Source organism: Octopus sinensis, linkage group LG18 (genome assembly GCF_006345805.1).
Source record: "Octopus sinensis linkage group LG18, ASM634580v1, whole genome shotgun sequence".
In the NCBI taxonomy this organism is placed as follows: domain Eukaryota; kingdom Metazoa; phylum Mollusca; class Cephalopoda; order Octopoda; family Octopodidae; genus Octopus; species Octopus sinensis.
The window spans coordinates 27,505,751-27,520,936 of NC_043014.1; the positions used below are offsets into that span (position 1 = coordinate 27,505,751).

A 15,186-nucleotide genomic window follows, 5' to 3' on the forward strand; every position below is an offset into this window, starting at 1 on the left:
CGGAAACAAGTAAAAGATAAAGATAAAAGATATGTATATAATATATTTGTGTGTGTGCGTGCTTTACCCATACCAGCACGAAAATCAGATGTTAGATGATTATATATATATATATATATATATATATATACTCTCACACATGCACACACACTCTTATCCTGTGTATGATAATCTTATGTATGTAAAGTTAAGTATTGGTCAGTTGCCGTGTTTATCCGTCGTGTATAATACGTACAGGTATGTTAACATATCTATTCATGTATGTTTGTTTGTTTCTGTCTTTTCGCTGAACACTCATACGTTGTCTTCGACGGGAATCATATATATATATATATATATATATATATATATATATATATATATATATATATATATATGGTGTGCGAAAGACATAAATTATTATGCGTATCTGTAATGCCGTCACAGAATCAAATGTTATATTTCTGCGTGCTGTTTAGTCTGTTCCTTCTTTCAACCTTTATTTATTTACCTAATGTCTTCGGCCGGCCATAATTTAATAAATGAAACCCCAGGCATTAATAAACTAACCGTCATTCTCTCACTCGTAGAAATAATAAAGCTCTTACTAGAAATTTGGATGAATGGCTATTTAATTTGTTTTCATGGCCCGAAACTTCTTGTCGGTTTCCTTCGTTTCGTGGTTTAGTTTGTTTGTTTGTCTTAATATTTTACCTATCTACTTTGCTCGCAATTTCACGATTCATTTTCTTGTTTTATATAATATTTTGCTTTAAGTTATTCTTTCTCCATTATGACACACTGTATTCATCGCTTTCAGTCTATTAAAAAAACAACTATAAATATTTTTCTATTTTCATTTTCTCGTTCTTTCATTCTCTCATACTTTCGTTCGCTCTGTCTTTTCTCATTCTCTCACTTGCATAGTCTGTTCTTTTCTTCACATTTACATTTTGTTTTTCTCAGTTTCTTCCTATTTTTCACTTATATTTTTCCTACACACACATATATATATATATGTATACATATATATATATATGTATATATATGTATATATATATATAAATGGAGAGAGATTTGGTGATGCAAGCAGGAAAATAAAACTGAAATCATGAGTATATATAATTAATAATCAGTAGAAGTTAGTGATTTAAGGGCTGAGAGTTTCGTCATTGACTCTTATCAAGCATATATATATATATATATATATATAATATAAATACACACTGACACTTATCAAGGATATATATATAATTGTTGGATTTAGAATATCTCTGCCTAATCGCTAATTTTTGCTCTTTGACTAACTCTTTGACACTTTTACTCTTCCTCTCTCTGTCTCCCTTCCCTCTGTCTTTCTCTTGCTTTCCCCCACACCGCCTCCTTGTCCCCCTCTCTTTCATGTCAATTTTCTCTTTATTTTACCCCTCACTCTCTCCTCTCTTACTCCATACACACATGCATATACATACAAAGGTTGAGTGAGGAGAGAGGATGGATAAAAAGAAAAATTAAATATCTACGTATATGTGTCGCCGTTTGTGATATTTCTTATATCAATTTCGTGGAAACGTCAATAAAGGGGAAAATATTCTAACAAAAATGTTGTGTATACTAACTTCGATCCGTTAGTTTGCGTTCGTATATGAATTTGTGTATAAATGGGAAGCGGTGACATTGGTATGGGGGATAGGGGTATAAGCTCAATCGAATTGGTCTACCTTGCTCATTTCTGATTTAAACGTGTATGTTATGAGTTATTTGTGTTGTTTTCGTGTTGTCAGCCATATAACACGTTGGCGATCTCTCACTCTCTTATTTTTCTTTTCCACTCTTCTTTCTCCGTGTCTGTATGTCATTATAATTCTTATCAACTACTCACAAACTGCTAATCTTCGCCGCAACCATCATCACCATTATAAAATGTTTACCTATCTTTTTCTCCGGCTTACCTCTATCTCTATCTTTTTTTTTATCCCTATAATAGATGCGTGTGTCCCACTTAAAAACATAACCTTTTTCATAATGGTTGTTATTGTTATTGTCCAGTTCCATGTCGGCACTAATTGAACAGAAGACATTCCAAAATGACCGTCCTGTCTTTTTTTTTCTCAGGTACTGTGTGTCTAATAAACATTATTTAATATAGTCTTAGATGTTTTTAAAACGATAGAGTATTATTAGTTAAGAGAAATTTAACTGCTATTTTTAGCGACCACATAGAGGTTCCCTTGTTAGCTCGTTTTTATAATGGTAGCCAAGAATGGTGTGGCTCTTCTCTACACCAAACTGACCCACTGGGTACTTTATATCTGCTCTTTCATTCACTGAAGGAACACACACACTCTCTCTTTCCCTCTTACACACTCATTCGTACGTACATGCATGCATACACATGTGCGCACGCACACACACACGCACACTCACACACACACCCGACGTAGCAATGGAGGAGAGGAAGGGGGTTCACGCTAGAAAACAGTTGCTTTATTGAAACGGAATAAAATGGTTCGGCTTTCCTCTGTTCTAAGTTCTGTCGGAATCTGTTTGTAGATTTCCGTAAGTAGTTTCAAATCTTTTTCTAGCTCTTCTTCAATCTTGCTTTTTGTTATTGATGTCGTTTCTTTTTCTTTTTTAAATGTTGTATTTGTGTTATTGAGCAAGCGATTCCTTCGTTAACTTGAAAGACAACAGTTGAAAATATGTATTTTATGAATTACGAAAAAGAAAAGTAGAAATCTCTTATCGGTAAACTTTTCTCGTCAAACACGAACAATAATAATTGCTTGTAGTGACAATGGTAATTGTGATTTTTGTAATATGTAAAGTCAAAGCACAAGTACGTTGGTCACAAGCATAATAAAAATAATGATTGTAGCCATCATCGTTATTTAAATACTTGTTTCAATGTTACTATTTTTATTTTATTTTTATGCTCTGTTCGATCCAACAGTGTTCCTTCTGTAACTGAAATAATAATTATAATAGGTTATAATAGTGTCCAAGACTAAGTTTTTTTCTTTATGTTTTGAAAGTATGTTTTTAGCCATGAAAAAAATTTGTATACAAATGTATATATATGTGTGTGTGTGTGTATGCATTTCGCCTTCACGATTCCTTTTAAGCATTTTATAAATTGTAATGTCAGTCTTTCAAAACATCTCCACGACATTGTTAATTAAAGTTTCAACGTAACTTTCAGTATTAAACTCAATACCTTTAATAATGTTTCCTACCTAGCTTAATGTTTGTATAGCATATATATGTATGTATATAATGTGTATGTGTTAGTTTACCAATAATGTTTGCACACGTTCTCGTTTTTTTTGTTTGTTTTTTTTTTCATTTCATTTAAACACACACACGTATTTATAAATGGAAAATTTGAGAATGAAACAAAACAATTTATAGATATTATTGAGTTCCGATTTATTATTCATGTCAAATATCTTTGTATACGGCATTGTATTTAACGGGAGCATTTTGATGTATTACATAGTATCTCAATAGATTAAACTAATTTCTCTTTTTCGTGTCCGTTTATGTTGTTACTTATACATGTTTTTGTGGATTTATTTTGTAATTTCTCCAAGTTAAATCATCTAAGAAAGCTATATCCACACCTGGATTTTGCTGAAGGTATTTATCAAATATGCTTAGTGTGATCTTTTTATATTTCTAAACTTCATAACATTAAACGACGTGGTGTTAACCTGGCAAGATGCTCCAGCTGTGATTGAGATTTTAAGTTACCGTCCACTAACTTTGCATACTTTGCATTCAGTATGGTGATGACCACTAGCTGGTTGTGCACTCAACCCAAATTATTTTTATGTAATAAGATATATCTGGGAAGTTCTTTATTGACAGTAGCATATTTTATTTTAATTTTTTTTATTAACTATTTTAACAGAACTGAAGTTATTTGAGTCAGCAATTGAATAACACCTGTCATAGTCTATTTGACAAATGAAAATGTTTAACCTATCTACACCAGCATGTTAAAACATCTTGACCAAAAATAAAATTTTTAAAATAAAAAACTTGAAAACAATAAAAAAAAAAGGCTCCATTCACACCAACACAGAATTGGTTATTATACTGGATGGGCATGACTGTGGTTAAGAAGTTTACTTCACAACTATGTAACTTTGTGGTTCAGTCCCACTGTGGTACCTTGGGCAAGTGGCATCTACCTTAGCCCTAGGTTGGCCGAAACCTTGTGAGTGAAATTTAGAAGATGGAAATCCATGAAAAAAAAAAGGGTTTTTGGTTGGTATACAACCCATTACCTGTCTTGTGAGTGTCTTTAGCATACTAAACTCTGTTGTTAGGTAAGGAACAAAAGATAAAAAGGCAAACTTAATGGTTGCCAGTGACTGGCATACAATTTACGAAATGTCAGGAAGGCATTGTGACAAAAAAAAAATGCCAAATGTAACATTTGAATAAATATTTATTTTCATGACGAAGTTCAGGGTGTTTGGGCTAAATTTGACAGTTTGCATAAAAGGAAAAGAAAACACGATATCCCATCCAAAAATAAAAAGTATTTTAAAAGAACAAAAAATATCAATTAGATTATGGCCAGGAGATAACAGTTTACTTGAAGTAGCCACCCTCAGCTTTCACCACAGCCTCAAGATAGCTCCAAACCTGCCAATTGTTTCCCAGGCAAGATCTTTCAAAACCTCCTTGATTTGGCCACCAACTTGGCTTTAGTGTTTCAAGCAGAATGGTTGGTCCTTTCTCACTACCAGCCCACACATAATAATCCATGGAATTGTAATCAGGGGAATTAGGGGGCCAGAAATAGGAGCTGATGGAGTCGTAGAGATTCTCTGACATCTACTTCTGATTCTTTACGGAGGTATGGCAAGTAACTGAATCCTGCTACCATGCATATTGTCTTCCAGTAGCAACCCTCTCCAGTTAGGGTTTGACTATAGTCTACAGCAGTTTCACATTGCCATCTGAACTGAGCTTAAGGCCCTGTTCAGAGATGTGGGACGACATGTCATCCCCCTCACTGGAGACATACCCAAAGACCATCATAGTTTGGGGAAACTTGGTTTTCATGTTGTCCATGTCACATCTAACAGTCTTTAGTGTTCATAGAGCATTGAGTAGCAGTCACAATGTTGACATTTTGATACTTGGCATGAATCATCATGATACGGGTAACTCTTTTCTAATATTCAAGATGGATTTTAGTCCTCCATGTCTGCTAACTTTTTCTCAAATTCTCTCCATTGCTGTTGACTGTTCATCCATACAACAAGCTGTTCTTGAAAAAAAGGTGACATAAAAATCTTCAAATTTAACCTGAACATTCTGTAAATATATTTATAGGCTAGACACTGATTCTCTGGGTAACTTTCTCCCAACAGCTTTGGTGTTCCTTAATACAGTCATGAATGTTGTTTTTGATCCTCTAACAGTCATAAAAATATATGTCATTCTTTAGCATTCTATCAACTACTTCTACGTTATATGCTTATATACTTTGAATAACTGCAATCTGCTTCAATAGACATGATTGCAACTATTTAATAAAGGGTCTCCAGATAACCTTTAACATCACCTGGACAAAACAAGTCACCAATAACTGACAATGGATCTCTCTTTCAGTTGTTACAGCAAAAAGATGGCTGCAACTTTCTAAGTACTAATTCATATTTACCTGTAAACCAGCACTGACCCAGGGGAAGATGAACTATAGGCTTTCTTCTAAAACCATGGTCAAGATGATGATGGAGAACAGTGGCACTGTGACTGTTGATGATGGATCAGGGTATTTAGTGTATTTAGCCATTGTGCTCAGTTGCAAATGCAAGATGTGAATGTTATATGGTAATGATATCTCTTTAGTCTGTTAGTTTAGAGTTTTCTAAACTAGATTAATCTGGAAAAAGCTCTCAAAGACTGGCAAGTGAAGTTGATGTTGTTAATTTTACATTTGAATATTTGCATTTCAATGAAATACAAGATAGACATGCAAGTAAGGAATTCCAGAGAGATGATGGTCTAGAGAGGAAGAACTGCCTGTAGTTGTTTCTGCTGTGCAGTTGGACACATCAGGATCAAACTGCCTGGATTCAAAACCTGTCAAATCTTAAGAACCAACAAAGGAACCTCTATGTAGTCACTCAATCTGTTACAAACAGCATCCAAGTCTCCCTCAAATCACACCCTACAATCTTAAAAAGGAAAGAACACACTAGATAATGTAGTCCTTAATACACTGTCTGAGGAGGAAACTGACTTTATGCTTATGGCTAGAACATCTTTGATCATATGTCTGTTATACCAGAACTGACCTGGTGCTAAACAACTATATTATTAATGCTTATTTATTCACATAGTTTTAAATCTATCATTCATTATCTTGTAGAATGATATTGTAGGGTAGGTGTGAGAGGCCAGATCTGGCCGGTTTAAATGCTAAAGGGTTAACCAAACTAAAGAAAATAAAGCTGACACTAATTTTACAAGTACAAAACTATAGTATTAGATTGTAAACTGTACATAAGGGTAATCACAGACCTGTCTGAGCTCACAATCTTTCTGTCACATACCTTGAAAAATGGCAAAGTATTCAAAGTAAAAATGTATTATATGTACAAACTATTCACACACATTAATTCCTTCCAAGTGCAACAAAGCCAGTCCAAATCACATTACTATGTAAATAGTGCAACTGCATTACAAACAGCACTAGCAGCCATCATCCATTGTGAGCTTCATCTGAGCTTTGTAGAGAGTAACTATTAAAGACTGAAGTATTTTTTGGCTCTAAAGAGGGAGAGCAGTCTTTGTAATGCAATTCTGATTATGATGGAGGCAGGTGTTCACCAGGAGACCCTCAGTGGCTGTGAAGCTGAGCCTTAGTAGCAACTTTGATAGTTCTAGTATGCTATTCATATTTAGTAAGGTGAAGTGTGATAATGTTTTCTTGATATGTGCAGTAATTGGGAGTTTGTGCTGTTGAAGGAAACAAGGCTGACACAACTTGATTTTTTTTTTTTTTTTTGCAATCCTTTGTTCATGGAGTCATGGCATATATAGTTTGAATGCGAATGATATTCAAACTATATCACATCATGCCTTGCAATTGAGTACAATGGCCAAATTCACCAAATACTCTCTATGTCTTCCATCATCATCATCTTGACCATGGTTTTGGAAGAGAGCCTATAGTTCATCTTCCCCTGGGTCAGTTCCGGTTTGCATGTAAATGTGAATGTAGCAAGTAGTACTTGGAAAGATCAGGGAGAAATGAAAGGGAATATCATCTGTGAAGGAGTGGGTATTGCCAGAAGTGATTACAAGTCATTAATGTAAGGAGGGGGAGCATGTGGGGACACTGAAATTGATAGTTAGAGAGAGTGCCATCAGTACACACTATCATGGTACAATCTGACAGGAATTCACTAATCTGAGCAAAAGAGAGAGAGGTGGAGCTTATAAGCGAGATGTTTTGCCAGATTTGTGTTAGGGGAAACAATACTTTCTTCACCAATTTCTCAATAGTGAGAGCCTATGGTGAAGTGACAATGGAGACCAAGTCTTCAGTAGATGTAGCTTTACAAAAGCAGCACTAATGGTTACTGAGAAGGAGAGAGTTAAAGTTTTAAAGAAGGTGATTGCAAGTGGCTGTTTCTATCAGCTTTAAGATGGGAGAAATGAATCTAGTAGGACACTCACTGGCTGGGTTAGAGGAGTCACCCTTCTTGAGAATAACGTTTTAAAAGATTAGATTGTATACTGAGATTGGAGAGTTTGGTTAGGAATGAGGAGACCCCCATTGGTCATGAATGATCATGAGATTGCACCTAGAAAGTTACCCTCCGAGGCACGAGTCCAGGCAAGGTTGTTTGTGGAAGGCCAGCAGTTGTCCATGCATACCAGCCTCCCCTCTCCACACCATTGATGTTATCCAAAGGAAAAGCAAAGGCCGATACAGCTTGGCACCAGTGATGTCGTGACTCGTTTCTAGAGCTGAGTGAACTGGAGCAACGTGAAATAAAGTGTCTTGCTCAAGAACACAACACGCAGCCTGGTCTGGGAATCAAACTCACAACCTCATGATCGTAAGCTCGACGTTCTAACCACTGAGCCACGCGCCTTAGGAATAGTTGCTCACTTTATGATGTAATATATTGCCAGTATATCTTAACTCTACTCAGTAAAGAGTGAGGGATAGACTTAACTTGAGGAAGAAGGACTTGAGTCTTACAAACTCTTAATAATTTGCATCTGAAAATAAAAAGTTAGTAAAATTCATCAGTGTAAAATAAATTCAAGTGTTGTGAGATGGGTAAATTCGGATGTTCCTAGCAGTCCTTCAAAGAAATAAGAACTGTTGGAAGAGTCTGCAGTAACACACTCTTCTCATCTTTGAGTAAAGCCATGAGTACAAACAAATGTCCTAAGTCAACATTTTCAGGACACACTGGCAACATCATCAGCACCCCAAACATGTTGGGTGCATTTTTAAAACCTCATAATGAGTGGAACCATTACTTTTTATTGAGCTGCAAAATAACATCTGTACATGGACAAGGTCTAAGATATTCCTAAAAGAAGCAAAGTATAGCTTAACTAGCCTAATTTAGTCATCCTTAAAATTATAAAAATGAAAGCATTGGGTATTACAAATGGTTGCAAACAAAGATTACATTGGCTTTACCTACAAAATTTTTGTTCAGAGTAATCCTCTCCTAGAGAAGTTGTCTATGTAGCTGAAGAGCAGAAGTCTATATGTCACTTTTTATGGTCTTCCAGCACACTCCTTCATTATCTTAAGTATTTCTATATCCTTTCAAATTCATGCTAGTTAGCCTTTAACCCTATACTGGATTCGTATTTTATTGGCAAATTTTCTTTTTGTCTTGCTGGTTTTTTAGCAATCCTCTTTGCCAGGTTATCCTTCTGAGGGGACTAGTTTAATTACCAATGACCTGACTCTACCAAGTCATACTGGATTGCATGCTACCAATAGCACTCACAGCTGACCTGAAATGCATCTATATACGCATATATACACACACACATACGGTCAGGTTTGCATTGAGATGTTTCAGTCTGTAACTCTGGTAATTGTAAAGCTAAAGGCATGACACTCATTTACAACAATTATGTGAAGTCTAGTAAACACGAAATCATACACACTTGCATACATATACATATATGTATATGTGAAGCATAAAATCAGGAGGTATAAAAGGTGAAGATAGATTTATTTATCCTTATGATTACAGCTATTTTGTTACCTTCTTCATGTCGTATTAATTTCAATATGCAAAATCGTGTTTTGCATCAGTATCTACACTCAGCATTATACAGTGCAATTGTGTATCCACAAATTTATGTAAATAAAGAAAACTAACTCATCAGGTCACCGGAATATCATGTTTACAACTACAATTCAGCTCATTCAAAACATTCATATTTTCTGGATTTTCAGTTACACTGACATATTACATTGTAATTGATTATTGAAGTAGACTGATAACCGATTCTGTATGGGAAGCTTACTGTGGTAGCCACACAAGTCTTTGATTCCATGTTTTGTACTATTCTTATGACAAGTTTCTTTCAGTTTCCCTTAACCAAATCCACTCACAAGGCTTTGGTCAATCTGGAGCTCTAGAAGACACTTGCCTAAGTGCCACACAGTGAGACTGAAACCAGAACCACACAGCCATAAGGTGCTTATTGTGAAGAGTTTTGGAGAGCCTTTTAGATAATAATACCCTTTTGATAACATTATCTGTGAATATAATAAGCAGTTTCTATTGAGTGTATGTCTATAAAATCTGATACATGGTTACAGATAGCCTCTCTGGTACTGGTTGTACAATAAAATACATCCAGTCTACAGTGTAAAGTGGTTGGTGACAGAAAGGACATCAAATCATAAAACTTATTCTGAAAAAAAAACACGATGCTGCAGAACAAAGATTGTCAGGTTTGCTCTGTTGCTGAATGTGTTAGGTGATGAAGGACCACTGCAAGTGTTAGAATCCACCCAACCCATGTCAATTTGAAAAATCCAACATAATATGATGAAGATTGATATTTGATACTTATTGTATTGATTTAGAAACGATGATGAAGTTGATTCTATTTGTATATCTTTTATTTGTTTCAGTCATTAGACTTTGGCTATGCTGAAGGATTTTTGTTGAACTAATCAATCCTAGGATTTATTCTTTTAAAGCTTGATACTTATTCAATCAGTGTCTTTTGCCCAATCGCTAAATTACGGGGATGTAAACACACCAACACTGGTTGTCAGGCAGTGGAGGGGGAGGACACACTCATATACCCACACATGACATGCTTTTTTCAGTTTCCATCTACCAAATCCACTCACAAGGCTTTGATCAGCCTGAGGCTATAGTAGAAGGTGCCACGCAGTGGAACTGAACCCAGAATCATGTGGTTAGGAGGAAAGCTTCTTTCTACATAGCCAAGCTTACATATATTTATATATCATAAAGTTTAATGTGATTAAATTCAATTGTATGTTAATCATTACATATTTTTTTGTTACAGATAGCCATGGAAGGTATAGCCGACCGTAGGGAGGCACGGCGCCCAATGAATTCATTTTTCATCTTTTGTAAACGCCATCGAAGTATGGTTCGAAGTAAGCACCCAAATTTGGACAACCGCAGCATAAGTCGCATTTTGGGTGACTTATGGGCAAATCTAGGCAAGGAAGAGAAACAACAATATACAGCAACTGCTAAACAGGTTAGACATTGTTACTTTTTCTTTTGCATGATTTAGAAAAGAAAAGATACCAACTTTCACCTTTTTGAGTGCCTCTAAGACAAGTGGAAAGAAAGGAGGGAGTTATCCTCAGATGAGAGGATTTACTCAAATGTTTGCACTAGTATGTGCAATAATAGCACATGATGGTGTTGAACTCATTGACAGTTTAATTCTTTAGCACTGATTTAATTTAAATTAACCCTTATTTATTCATAGGCGTAGGAGTGGCTGTGTGGTAAGTAGCTTGTTTACCAACCACATAGTTCCAGGTTCAGTCCCACTGCGTGGCACCTTGGGTAAGTGTCTTCTACTATAGCCTCAGGTCAACCAAAGCCTTGTGAGTGGATTTGGTAGACGGAAACTGAAAGAAGCCTGTCATATATATGTGTGTGTGTCTGTGTTTGTCCCGATGCTGGTGTGCTTACAGCGCTGTAACTCATCGGTTCAGCAAAAGAGACCAAAAAATAAGCCCTGGGGTCGATTTCCTCAACTAAAGGCGGTGCCCCAGCATGGCCACAGTCAAATGACTGAAACAAATGAAAGAGTAAAAAGAGAGATGAGAGGATTTACTCAAATGTTTGCACTAGTATGTGCAATAGTAGCACATGATGGTGTTGAACTCATTGACAGTTTAATTCTTTAGCACTCTGATTTAATTTAAATTAATTCTTATTCACATTGTTTCGAATTAATCATATATTATCTTTTAGCTTTGAGATTTTGATGGTTTGACTATATTTTTGAGACAAACATTGTAGGGTAGGTGTGAGAGGCTGGACCTGACTGGTTTGAACAGGTAGAATATCTTGGTTGGATGTGGCTGGTCTAAATGCTAAAGGGTTAAACATGGCATTTAAAGAAGAGAAATGTCTTCTCTGAGAGGCTTCCACAGTTTCCATGTTAGCAAATTTCACTTACAAGACTATTTGATCCAAGGTCACATTAGACAATTCCTTGGATAATGGAACATTACCTTTAATGATTCTACAAAAAGAAAATAATTTTGTGTCTCCTTGTCGTAAATCTGTGTTACCACGTGTAGCAACCACGATTGAAAACACGCCCCTTTCTACTTTGTAAAGATAATTGTTAGTACATCCCGAATTCTAGAAAAACCATACACACAGTTTTATATATCAGCACGCACCACACATGAATATATACACAAAGCGAATTTAAATCATACTTTCTTCTTCTTCGCTGAGGCATTGCAGGGAGTATCGTGTGCACATTATAAACACACCAACCATTGAATCCTTACATCTCTTGATTGTACATATAATTGTATCTTTTTTCATTCATACAATGAGGAAAGCAAAAACAGTTAACAACAAAAAATAAGATATTATTTAGTTATCTCCCTAACAAGTGTGCACATTATAAACACACCAACCATTGACTCCTTACATCTCTTGATTGCATATATAATTGCATCTTGTATATACACATACAATGAGGAAAGCGGAAACAGTGAACAACAATAACAACAAAAAATAAAACATCTTATTTATCTCCCTAACAAGTGTGCTATATCTTCACATTTTTTTCTTCTTTGTTTACCTTTGTACTACGGTACGGATGGGCAGACAGAACAAAACTGCCACAGTATCATCCATGGATGAGCTGTGCAACAAAACTGGTCGCTGTCCTAAAATAGAGCGTTGCCTAGCAAATCATCTATGCACAAAACTCAAAAATTCCTTCCGAAATAGATGGGTTGAATGCAGTAAATGTTGTATTTCGATATGCTTTCAATGTGCCACAAACTTTCAAAAGATCCCAGGTCAAAAGAAAGGACACCATACTTCTATGATGGATAAACTCTGGGAAATGGTCCAGCTACTAAACTGGTCATTTCAGTGCCTGACTTGTGTGTCCCCTGCTACCATTGCTACTGAACAGCAACAACAAAATCCAACAACTGTGTCTTCTGCTGCCATTGCTGCTGAACAGCAAAGACCAACTGTTATGTCTCCCAAAACCAGTTCTATTGATGAAGAACAACAAAAAAAGTTAAAGTCGGCCATTCCTGTTGAAGAACATCAACAAAAACTTAAGCCGCCTGTGTCTTCCTCCCCTGTTTGCTCTTCAACAACAAAAATTGATCATTCCAGCCGAAGTACATCAGCAGGAACAAAAACTAACCATGCCCTCCTCTCCCAATACTTCTCAACATCAGCAAAAACCGACCATCAGCACAGAAGTTGCAGAAATTAGACATATAATTTCTGCTTTAAGCCGCGAAATAGCAGGAATCAAAACCAGCGTCTGTGCTAAACCTCACAATGAGGGGTCATATCGGAGTGCCTTGCTCAGCAATTTACCCGAAGCTCTTATGGAACCTCAATGCATCGAGGAAGTTGCTGAATCAACCACTCATGAGGTAATTGCCATCGGAGTATCAGAAGATGTGGTAGATCTACAGGCAGTTACTGGAAACACACCTAAGGACCTAAGCTGTGTTCCTCCAAAAAGTGCTTTCCGCCTTGGCCGACCAGGATCCAAACCCAGACTGATCAGGCTGATGTTTTCAAACTCTGCTGAGGCGCGGGCATACCATCTAGCTGCTGATAGGGCTCGACGCGAAAACAGAATTACCTTTAGAACACGTCCTGGCCTACCACCTGATGTACACCCAAAGCTAAGATCTGTAGCTTCCCTAAATCGCAACTCTGTTCCACAGGAAAGCTTTAGCCTACGCGATGATGGGCAAATATGGAAATTTATCAAGTCTGGTGAGTTGTGGATAAGGGATATCAGTTAGACTGAGCAAACTGCACCCACAATAACTGGCAATACAAAAATCATGGAAAACTAAACAAGAACAATCAGCCATTCCCTGTATATCATCGCCATCTGAAATCCAGATACAAACTGTTGTCCTTGAATGTCCGTAGTTTATGCAACAAGGTACATCTTTTTGACTCTTACGTCAAAAGTATCAACCCAGATTTCATCACAGTCACGGAAACATGGGCACATTCTGCACTCTGTGATGGGGTTTTCAGCATAGCCAGCTACAACCTGTTCTGCAAAGACTGCATTAATCGCTGTGGTGGGGGTGTGATGGTTTATGTTCAATCAAATCTATCGGCAATTCCTTGTGATGATTTGAGCCAATCTCAACAGGAAGTATTTTTCTGCAATATACACATGACCATGTCAACACTTCTGCTTGGAGTTGTTTACCGCCCCCCAAATTATCATCAAGACACACAACTTTTTGATATCCTCAGAGCTGCTGCCAGGAAAACAGCCACTTATGTTTATATTGTAAGGGACTTCAATTTCCCTGAGATTGACTGGGAGGCCTTCCGTTGGCTGCAAAGTGCAGACAATTTCCTTGAACTGGTGCTGAATTCAAATTGGTCCCAAGTCGTTACCTCCCCCACAAGGGGTAACAACACATTGGACCTGCTACTTACCGCTTCTCCTCAAACAATTATTAGTGTCACTACTGACACAGCAAAGTGTTCTGGAAGTATGTACACTTAAAGCAGAGACTTCGCAATCCCCACACAGGGCAGATTACTGGCAATCCCAAAGATTATGCAGAAATCATTGCTGGATGCTATGTAGGCATCTTTACTGTCGAAGATCAAAATTTTCCATCTCCATCACCTCTGACACCGGACTCTATAACTACTATGAAATTTACACCAGCAATGCTACAACGCCACCTTAAGAATAAACGTAACTATGCCTCTCCTAGTCTCGATGGTGTTACATACCTACTTCTCAAACGCAGTGGGTACTTTCTTCTAAACCAACTTTCACTATTCTTTCAATTCTGTCTTGACAATGGTGTTATTCCAGAGCAGTGGAAAACTGCCAGTGTTATCCCTCTGTTCAAAAAAGGTGACCGTACATCACCTGTCAACTATCACCCCATTAGTCTTACTAGCTGCATCACCAAACTGATGGAATCCTGTGTCAGAGAAACCCTCTGGAATTTCTGGAAGTCTCACAGCCTCATCCAGCCGTCACAATTTGGTTTTATTCCTAACTCCAGCTGCTGTAATCAACTCATCGAGTTTCTTGAGGACATTACCCGAATCACTGATCGCGGATCCAGGGTGGATGTTGTTTACCTGGCCTTTGCTAAGGCTTTTAATTCTGTGCCACACAAAAGACTTACGGTGAAACTCTCTGTGATGGGTGTAAGAGACGATCTCTACAACTGGTTGAAGTCCTTTATTATCGGCCAAAAACAGGTTGTCACTGTTCTTGGCCCCCTTTTATTTGTTGCAGATGTTAATGACATAAATGCCAAATTAAAGAATGCCACAGTGCTGAAATATGCAGATAACATCAAGCTGTACCTCGAAATAAAGAGGTCAGATCCTATACACTATAGATCTCTATTGCAATCAGACCTAGACACAATGCAGTAGTGGATCATGGACTGGCAACTCAAGCTAG

The 15,186-nt window shown here is 36.9% G+C and overlaps 1 protein-coding gene across 7 annotated transcripts in view; it reads left to right on the plus strand.

The window, feature by feature from the left end:
* LOC115221369 (dual specificity protein kinase splA) overlaps positions 1-15,186 on the plus strand; it is an 83,237-nt gene that overhangs the window by 31,638 nt on the left and 36,413 nt on the right. For 3 of the 7 annotated variants that reach the window (XM_036510820.1, XM_036510822.1, XM_036510823.1), the window contains exon 2: positions 10,543-10,743. In XM_036510820.1, the coding sequence (XP_036366713.1) occupies positions 10,549-10,743 (195 nt within the window). In that variant the 5' untranslated portion in view covers positions 10,543-10,548. Of the gene's footprint in view, positions 1-152; positions 242-2,360; positions 2,543-10,542; positions 10,744-15,186 lie in introns of those variants that run through there. The other 4 variants (XM_036510821.1, XM_029791543.2, XM_036510818.1 and 1 more) reach the window with 4 other exon arrangements.